This window comes from Oncorhynchus masou, chromosome 5, assembly GCF_036934945.1.
Source record: "Oncorhynchus masou masou isolate Uvic2021 chromosome 5, UVic_Omas_1.1, whole genome shotgun sequence".
In the NCBI taxonomy this organism is placed as follows: Eukaryota; Metazoa; Chordata; class Actinopteri; order Salmoniformes; family Salmonidae; genus Oncorhynchus; species Oncorhynchus masou.
This window is the reverse complement of record NC_088216.1, coordinates 43,232,804-43,243,225: the sequence shown is the minus strand read 5'-3', so window position 1 is coordinate 43,243,225 and position 10,422 is coordinate 43,232,804. Positions and strand designations below refer to the sequence as shown.

The 10,422-nt window shown below is 42.6% G+C and overlaps 1 protein-coding gene across 1 annotated transcript in view; it reads right to left on the bottom strand.

Annotated features, from left to right (window-relative positions):
• Nucleotides 1-1,334: 1,334 nt before the first annotated feature.
• LOC135539620 (phosphatidate phosphatase LPIN2-like) overlaps nt 1,335-10,422 on the bottom strand; it is a 32,466-nt gene continuing 23,378 nt past the window's right edge. The window contains 4 exon segments of the mRNA XM_064965611.1: nt 1,335-3,728; nt 4,020-4,123; nt 5,513-5,780; nt 7,728-7,814. Coding sequence (XP_064821683.1) covers nt 3,581-3,728; nt 4,020-4,123; nt 5,513-5,780; nt 7,728-7,814 — 607 coding nt within the window. The 3' untranslated portion in view covers nt 1,335-3,580.

Below are 10,422 nucleotides of genomic sequence, written 5' to 3'. Positions count from 1 at the left end.
CCATGTCACACGACGTGGATTTTAAACATTCATTTTAAGCCTTTTCCAGAAATGAGAATTAGACCAAAAATGAAAGCAATTGTATGGTGCTGGATTGTCAGACGTAAAAAGAAACGGGACAGCTTAATGAAGAAGGTAGACTCAGCGATATGATGTAGAAAGTTAACAGCTGAGTGGGTCAATTTCCGCAACTACGAAGAGCTTTTACACGAGGCTCAACTGCTCAGCTGTTTTGGTCTTTTATCTACCATGCACATGCGCATATACTGTGTGAGAGTGTAGTCTTGCATCTTGCTTGTCCAAACTTCCGTGCCACTGTTCGTGCAACATCACTTCGCTGAGCCTACACTACCGTTCAAAAGTTTGGGTTCACTTAGAAATGTCCTTGTTTTTGAAAGAAAAGCACATTTTTTTTGTCCATTAATAATATCAAATTGATCAGAAACAGTGTAGACATGGTTAATGTTGTTAAATTACTTTTGTAGCTGGAACGGCTCATTTGTAACGGAATATCTACATAGGCGTACAGGGGCCCACTATCAGCAACCATCACTCCTGTGTTCCAATGGCACGTTGTGTTAGCTAATTACAAGCAAACATATTGATAAAAAAGTTACCTTGTCCGAGAGAGATTTGCAGTTATCAAAACATCACACAAGGGTAATCCTACACGAAACACAGACCTTATATGAAGTAGTTAAATACCATACTGAACCATGAAAAATCAATTGGAACCACATTCGGGTTTTATGGAATTATGACTTGTACAAAGGTATTCCTAATGTTTTGTACACCCGGTGTATGACATTTTATTTTGAATTGAATATATCTTACAGAGTTGTCGTCTATTTACTGCTCTGTAAATAGACAACTTGTCATGAAATAGACAACTTGTCAAATTTGTCATGTATTTGTAGGCTTTATTTGGACCCCAGGAAGAGTAGCTGCTGCATATGCAGTAGCTAATGGGGATCCTAATAAACGAAACAACTCGTCATTTACACGTTTGAGAATGTGCTTAGAACTACAGATTTATCTTTCACGTTCACAACTAATCAGTTACACACTTGCAAATGATGTTAACTACAAAACTATTCTGTACACTCAAATCATTGTCAATGATTTAACTTCATAAACAACTCAAACATACATTTCTTAGATTCTTCCCAGACATCAAAATAATAATAAAAAAAAATTTTTTTTGTGAGAAAAAATGTTGAGTGTACCCACTTCCAGGCACCACGACACCTCTGCTGCAGTAGGCCACTTTTTTAAAAACGGCAAAGCACAAGTTCCAACCCAACTCAGACAAAATAAGACAAAAAGAAACCTGGTGTGTTTTACAGTATTTACTTTATATTAAGATAATTTGATAAAAACTTACAGCAACGACAGGGCTTTTCGGGTCCAATGCAATTTCTCTAGTCTCCACACAGAGCCCATGGTATTACTTTGGATGACATTAAACAATATATTTAGAAATATCAATACATATAAAAAGCTTATGAATCATATAAACAAGAAGGCACCGTGTCAAACCAGACCATTTCAATTCCCCAACCGGTTCTATTTACTCAACCCTGGAATGTGTCCGATTCTGAGCCACCCGATTCACGTATGGCCTAGTATAAAACCGCATCGAAACCATATATAAATATCTATATGGCTCAGCTCGAAAACATGAAGTGTCGTAACCTTAAAGAGAGTGGTGTGATCCGAGCCTACTGTTAACTAGTAGCAACACATATTCTGCTAAGATCTCGCCCATAACGCACCTCTGCGTGACAAAAGCTAATGAGGGGCTATAGCTTTAACCCAGACTTTAGGATCAACCCCTAACCTACTATGCCATTGCACCTGTCCTGAAACAACCCCAAGCCCCTACTCCCTCGTCTCTTGTGTAAAGCTGAAACACTTTTTCCAGGGTGCAAGAAGCCTGATGCACCCCCCTGACCACTGCGGGGTCAGGGGCTAGGCATTGCTTCTGGTTGGGTCCCGTTTCTGGTTGGGGCCTGTGTGTATCCAACTGCTACCAAATCCTTGATGCAAGAGCTCCAAAATACATAGCGAAGTCAACTATAAACTAGATCAAAAAGCTAGCTTCCAGTCAAAAGCAGCAGTTCAAGTCATTTTGGTCTCAGACGGACGGGCTTACTCATCACGCTAGGCTACAACTCAGCACATTGTCTCCATTCCAATGACTGTATTTTCGAGCTACAATATACTCTTTGGGGTCAACATGCACGCACACTTCTATTGCTTTTTTAGAGTTTTTACACTAATCTCATTTTAGCACTGTAAAAATAAAATGGTTTTGTCCTTTACTCATCTAATATAAAATACAAAGTACGGTTACTTGGTCATGCTGACATTCAATGTTCCACCATCACATGGGAAGAGTGTACTGCAGTCTATCATAATAGTCTTTGGACTACTTTTAAAGTACAGAAAAAAGGAGGAATTTGGGTGAACTATCCCTTTAAAGCAGACTCCTGAGTCGTCACTGCAATGGACGACAGCGAGTACAGGCAAAGAGAAAGTTGAACAATTCCAGATCAGTCCCACTAGAACACAAAGCATAAATACTCACGTGGTGGGGCTTTGTTTTCAAATCAAGCTGAAGGCTTACTTACCTTTTCTACGCTAAAAAGCTGTTTTGCGCTCAATGGTACAATGAGCTAATAAATATGTTTTTCAAAACAATATATAGGATGGAATTGTATGCATACACCAAATGAAGTAGAAAGTTCAGGCAAAAAGTGATATAGCAAACTTAAAACTGAGAAGGGTATTTTTGTCCAGTTGCATCTGTACGTAGATGTTATAATTTGTATAGTATACTACTAGTATGCAGGTTTGCTAACTGTGTTTTAAAATGGCAAAGCTCTTTTTGGAACTCTTGAGACACACAAATGTACCTTGCTCCAGTATCGTTTGGATAATGGCAATATGGCACGGCCAGTGCAGTGACTTTTTGCAATCAATATTCCACAATATGAAGTATACAGTGTTGCGTAAAATGAACAGTCATCGATGCATATTTGGTCTCAATTTGGCTCTGTGCATGTCTGTGTGTGTGTGTCTCCCAGTAATTCTTTGAAATCCATACACTTTAGCTTTATCTTCTCTATTGCATTAGATTAATGACACAGGAGAATATAGAGCATATTAAATGAGAACATTTCACATCTAGAATATTCCAGGCAATGAACACTTAGTAAAGCCATTTATGAATTCAGAAACGGATCGACAGAGAGAGAGAGAAGGAAAAGGAGCAAAGGGGAGGAAAGAAAGTGTGTGCATGCGTGCTAGTGTCTTGTCCAGTTGTGTGTGTGTGTGTCTAGTCCAGAGAGGACTGGTCCAGTGGTGTGTGTGTGTGTCTAGTCCAGAGAGGACTGGTCCAGTGGTGTGTGTGTGTGTGTGTCTAGTCCAGAGAGGACTGGTCCAGTGGTGGGTGGGTGTGTGTGTGTGTGTGTGTGTGTGTGTGTGTGTCTAGTCCAGAGAGGACTGGTCCAGTGGTGGGTGTGTGTGTGTGTGTGTGTGTCTAGTCCAGAGAGGACTGGTCCAGTGGTGTGTGTTTCTAGTCCAGAGAGGACATGTCCAGTGGTGGTAGGGGCTCTCTCCAGTAGGAGAAGTGGCTGTACTCAGGGCAGTGGAAGGAGGATGAAGTCCCATCCTTGGAGATCTCAGGGAAGAAGTGCTCCACCAGCTCGCCGAGGTGTGTGTACCTGTGACACACACACACAGAGCATAATGTGCTGGAGCTATCGCAGCTCTATGGATTCAGTTTTACTTATGAGTCAACTGATACTTTATATTCAGCGAATTGGAACCGACATGACACAGCATGCTCTAAACCAAAACATGCAGTTATTATGAGCAATCATTTTTTTAAAGAATGTAATTAATTTGGGACTGGGAAAATTGTACTGCATGTGTCGAGTGTGCACTTATCCAAAGTGCACCTATGAGGAGTTGACTGACCACTGTCACTCTTCTCGGTTGGGTGGTACACTTACGATGACTTGTTCCCTTTGGTCTTCTCTTGAATGAGCTCTCCTTTGGGGTTCACAGTGAAGATCCTGGTGTCAGGGACTCCCACCTTCTTATAGGCAAAGGCATCCTGAAATAACAACACTCAAACTTTATTTAAAATATATTACAAACACCTCAATCCATCACTCAGAGAATGGATTTAGAAACACAGGTCAAACAAATAGAAAATGAGTCAGAGGTGTGTGTGTGTCCGACCTGACACACAGTAAGCAGCTAATATCAACCAGGGCTTGACATAAAAAAGTTAGTTTTTACTTGTCCAGAAAGATCAAGTCACTTTTCCAAAAATAGAAAATGGTCTGTAACACCATGGGCCAAAAAAAGTGACTGACAATTGTGTTGTATGTTGAAAGGAACCACTAAATAAAATTTAAAAAAATATTATTATTGCCATACAGAGAATCAGTCTCAAAATACAACACTGCCACTTTAAGACAAACCTTTCACAAATGCCTCTTAATTCGGGTTTTAGGGGAGATCATTGATAGCATGGGAGCCATTTGTCAATTAGGCTATTCTAAGAACATTCTATAACGTTGTCAAAATTACATGGCCAATATCGAATTGAGGGGAATCCATGTTTTCCAACGCTGTCAGATGTTTTTCTCAACTCCCGATATTGAGCACTTGAGAGACTGTTTTACAACCGAAGTAGGCTATGTTGCATTGGTTTTATGAACGCACCCGTTCAGCTGCATGTGCCATTTGCGGTTATTCACAGGTGCTTTTAGGGCATAGGACATAACAATGACATTAATACAAGCAAATAGCTGAACAGCCAACTACCCAAATACATTTGCCAGACAACACGATATGTTTTGAATTGGCCATCTAGTTCATCTGTTGTGTGTCATTATTTCATAGGCTAACTACTGCCGACATGTCCCCAGCTCTCCTCGAGCAACAGCCCCCTCGCACTGGCACACACGCAATACAATAATTATACTCCAATGCACTCTGCAGAGAATGGGAGAAGGGTGTTCAACTGATCGGAGTAATTGTTTGATATTGTATTTTATTTTTTATTTTTTTTACTTGTTGGACAAGCAGAATATAGATTTAAGTTGTCCGAATTTTTTATTTTCTTTTTAACTTGTCCTGGACAAGCGGTAATGTCGAGCCCTGTCAACATACTCGGCTCACCAATACTGACAACGCATGGTCTAACGTGCACGTTGTTTCCCGCCATTGGTTCATTTTGGTACAGCCCATCCCCTTATTTAACTATCAGCTGATTACCAGCTGTGGTCAAAGACACGTGGGTCTGGAAAGATGATTCTCTTCCTTAATAGTGAATTCGTACAAGACAAAAAGCCGAAATGAGTATGACATCCTGGCATTTAAAGCACACAGCATTTTCACAATTTGAAATACTATAAAACTCCCTAATTTCTCAGAGGACGCAAGTCGGGGAACGGGACTAGGCCTGTGTTAGTACTGTACGCGTGTGGCTTACATTGGTCCTGTTACCGAAGGCTGCGTAGAAGGGCTGCCTCTGGGGGTTGAACAGATCTCGGATGTCGGTAAGGCAGGCGACCTTAAACACCTCAGGCTTTTTCTCCACCACCTCTCTGTGCAGGGCAGAGAAGAAACTGCTGGGGGCCAGCAGCACGGGGCCCTTGGGGAGGACGGTGCCTTTGTCGTTCACCCACTGCAGGTAGCCCTTGGTGATATCGGCCATGCCGATGGCCCGCGCCGAACAGTACAGGAACTTGTAGCCGTTCCTAGGAGGGAGAGAGAAAGAGTAAGGGGAGAGAGTGTGCAGGAGAGAAATATAGAATAATCTTGTCAGTTACAGTGCCTTGCGAAAGTATTCGGCCCCCTTGAACTTTGCGACCTTTTGCCACATTTCAGGCTTCAAACATAAAGATATAGAACTGTATTTTTTTGTGAAGAATCAACAACAAGTGGGACGACATTTATTGGATATTTCAAACTTTTTTAACAAATCAAAAACTGAAAAATTGGGCGTGCAAAATTATTCAGCCCCCTTAAGTTAATACTTTGTAGCGCCACCTTTTGCTGCGATAACAGCTGTAAGTCGCTTGGGGTATGTCTCTATCAGTTTTGCACATCGAGAGACTGAAATTTTTTCCCATTCCTCCTTGCAAAACAGCTCGAGCTCAGTGAGGTTGGATGGAGAGCATTTGTGAACAGCAGTTTTCAGTTCTTTCCACAGATTCTCGATTGGATTCAGGTCTGGACTTTGACTTGGCCATTCTATCACCTAGATATGTTTATTTTTGAACCATTCCATTGTAGATTTTGCTTTATGTTTTGGATCATTGTCTTGTTGGAAGACAAATCTCCGTCCCAGTCTCAGGTCTTTTGCAGACTCCATCAGGTTTTCTTCCAGAATGGTCCTGTATTTGGCTCCATCCATCTTCCCATCAATTTTAACCATCTTCCCTGTCCCTGCTGAAGAAAAGCAGGCCCAAACCATGATGCTGCCACCACCATGTTTGACAGTGGGAATGGTGTGTTCAGGGTGATGAGCTGTGTTGCTTTTACGCCAAACATAACGTTTTGCATTGTTGCCAAAAAGTTCAATTTTGGTTTCATCTGACCAGAGCACCTCCTTCCACATGTTTGGTGTGTCTCCCAGGTGGCTTGTGGCAAACTTTAAACTACACTTTTTATGGATATCTTTAAGAAATGGCTTTCTTCTTGCCACTCTTCCATAAAGGCCAGATTTGTGCAATATACGACTGATTGTTGTCCTATGGACAGAGTCTCCCACCTCAGCTGTAGATCTCTGCAGTTCATCCAGAGTGATCATGGGCCTCTTGGCTGCATCTCTGATCAGTCTTCTCCTTGTATGAGCTGAAAGTTTAGAGGGACGACCAGGTCTTGGTAGATTTGCAGTGGTCTGATACTCCTTCCATTTCAATATTATCGCTTGCACAGTGCTCCTTGGGATGTTTAAAGCTTGGGAAATATTTTTGTATCCAAATCCGGCTTTAAACTTCTTCACAACAGTATCTCGGACCTGCCTGGAGTGTTCCTCGTTCTTCTTGATGCTCTCTGCGCTTTTAACGGACCTCTGAGACTATCACAGTGCAGGTGCATTTATACAGAGACTTGATAACACACAGGTGGATTGTATTGATCATCATTAGTCATTTAGGTCAACATTGGATCATTCAGAGATCCTCACTGAACTTCTGGAGAGAGTTTGCTGCACTGAAAGTAAAGGGGCTGAATAATTTTGCACGCCCAATTTTTCAGTTTTTGATTTGTTAAAAAAGTTTGAAATATCAAATAAATGTCATTCCACTTCATGATTGTGTCCCACTTGTTGTTGATTCCTCACAAAAAAATACAGTTTTATATCTTTATGTTTGAAGCCTGAAATGTGTCAAAAGGTCGCAAAGTTCAAGGGGGCCGAATACTTTCGCAAGGCACTGTATCAACAGGTTCTAATGAGAAGCTCAGCATTGCATATTCAGACCAGGATGTGTCACAATGTCACCCTTTTTGGGCACATACAAGTGTTTCGGCACCAATGCGTGCACAGTAAAAGTTAAATGGAGGGGATCATGAGGCTGCTTCATATTCATTATGTATCAAACAGAAGACATGTCCAATAAGAAATGCTCATTTTCATCTCAAAAGGTTTTGCTGCAGTGTGCCCTACTGAACATGACCCTGGTGTGAGCGTAGGCACTTACTGGTGGATTTTGTGGTACAGTCGGGCGATGCCCTGGTGCGTCCAGTCTTTCCCCAGCTGAGGTAGGATATGCCCAAGAGCATCAGACCTATGACGAGTAAGGAGAGAGTAAGTACATCACTGAACACACACATATACACGGGGGTTTGAAATTATTGACACCTTGATAAAGACGAGCAAAAATGACTATATAAAATAAATATATTGTATACTAAAAAAAAATAAAAAATTATAGTATTTTATACTAATCCAATTGCTCATGATTACGGATCATCCTGAATGAATTGTGAATAATTTACATGTTATATTTTTGTCATTTAGCAGACGCTCTTATCCAGAAGCAATTAGGGTTAAGTGCCTTGCTCAAGGGAATACAGATATTTCACCTCGTCGGCTTGGGGATTCAAACCAACAACCTTGCGATTACTGGCTTACTGGCCCAATGCTCTTAACCGCTAGGCCGATGCTAGTACGACCTTTAAACATGTTAACATTCACAAGGCTGCAGGACTAGTACGCTGAGCATGACCAGCTGTCAAGTGCCTTCACTTATATTTTCAACCTCTCTGACCCAGTCAGTAATACCTACAAGTTTCAAGCAGACCACCATAGTTGCTGTGCCCAAGAACGCCAAGGTAACCTGTCTAAATGACTATCGCCCAATAGCACTCACATCTGTAGCCATGAAATGCTTTGAAAGGCTGGTCATGTCTCACATCAACACCATCATCCCAGAAACCCTGGACCCACTCCAATTTGCAAATCGCCCAAACAGATCAATAGATGATGCAAACTCTATTGCATGCCACACTGCCCTTCCCCACCTGGAAAAAAGGAACACCTATGTGAGAATGCTGTTCATAGACTACAGCTCAGCGTTCACCACCATAGTGCACTCAAATCTCATGACTAAGCTAAGGACCCTGGGATAAAACACCTTCCTCTGCAACTGGATCCTGGACTTCCTGATGGGCCACCCCCAGGTGGTGTGGGAAGGGTAAACTTCCGCTACACTGACCTTCAATGCGGGTGCACCACAGGGGTGTGTGCTTAGTCGCCTCCTGTACTCCCTGTTCACCCACAACTGCGTGGCCGCACGTGACTCCAACACCATCATCAAGTTTACCAATGACACAATGGTGGTGGGCCTGATCACTAACGACGATGAGACGGCCTATAAGGAGGTGGTGGTCAGAGACCTGGCAGTGTGGTGCCAGGACAACAACCACTCAATGTGGGCAAGACAAAGAAGCTTAATGTGGACTACAGGATAGGGAGGGCCAAACACGCCCCTATTCACACTAATGGTGCTGTAGCGGAGCAGGTTGAGAGCTTCAAGTTCCTTGGTGTCCACAACGCTAAAGGACCCATCATGATCCAAACACACCAGCACAGTTGTGAATAGGGCACGACAACACCTCTTTCCCCTCAGGAGATATATATCTATCTATTTCATATATAGATATAGAAATACACACATACATATACACAAAAGTAAGTGGACACCCCTTAAAATGAGTGGATTTGGCTATTTCAGCCACACAGTTGCTGACGGGTGTATAAAAATCGAGCACACAGCCATGCAATCTCCATAGGCCATTCTACTACCAATGTCTGTTTGTCTAACTGAAGAGCTCAGTGACTTAACATGCCACCGTCATAATGATGCCACCTTTCCAACAAGTCAGTTTGTCAAATGTCTGCCCTGCTAGAGCTGCCTGTAAGTGCTGTTATTGTGAAGTGGAAACCACGGCTCAGCCACAAAGTGGTACGCCACACAAGCTCACAGAACGGGACCACCGAGTGCTGAAGTGCATAGCACATAAAACTCGCCTGTCCTCAGTTGTTACACTCACTATAAAGATCCAAACTGCCTTTGGAAGCAACATCAGCACAATAATTGTAATTTGGGAGCTTCATGAAATGGGTTTCCATGGCCGAGCAGCCGCACACAAGCCTAAGATTACCATGTGCAATGCCAAGCGTCGCCTGGAGTGGTGTAAAGCACAGTTCCCATCTGGCATCTACCTGTCCCAATGCATAGTGCCAACCATAAAGTTTGGTGGAGGAGGAATAATGGTCCGGGCTAGATTTCTTAGTTCCAATAAAAGGAAATCGTCACACTAGAGCATTTAATTCAATTTTAGACGATTCTGTGCTTCCAACTTTGTGGCAACAGTTTGGGAAAGGCCCTTTCCCTGTTTCAGCATGACAAAGCGAGGTCCATAAAGAAATGGTCTGTCAAGATCTGTGTGGAAGAACTTGACTGGCCTGCACAGAGCCCTGACCTCAACCCCACCGAACACCTTTGGGATGAATTGGAACACCGACTGTGAGCCAGGCATAATTGCCCAACATCAGTGCCCTCACTAACGCTTGTGGCTGAATGGAAGCAAGTCCCCACAACAATGTTCTACTTCTAACATCTAGTGGAAAGCCTTCCTAGAAGAGTGGAGGCTGTTATAGCAGCAAAGGGAGGGGGGGCAACTCCATATTAATGCCCATGATTTTGGAATGAGATGTTCGAGGAGCAGGTGTCCACATGCTTTTGGTCATGTGGTGTACTTATACTATAACACACAAACTCATCATCACATACGCTGCTGCTACAGTCTATTTATCCATCCTGTTGCCTAGTCACTTTACCCCTATGTCCACTACCGTTCAAAAGTTTGGGGTCACTTAGAAATGTCCTT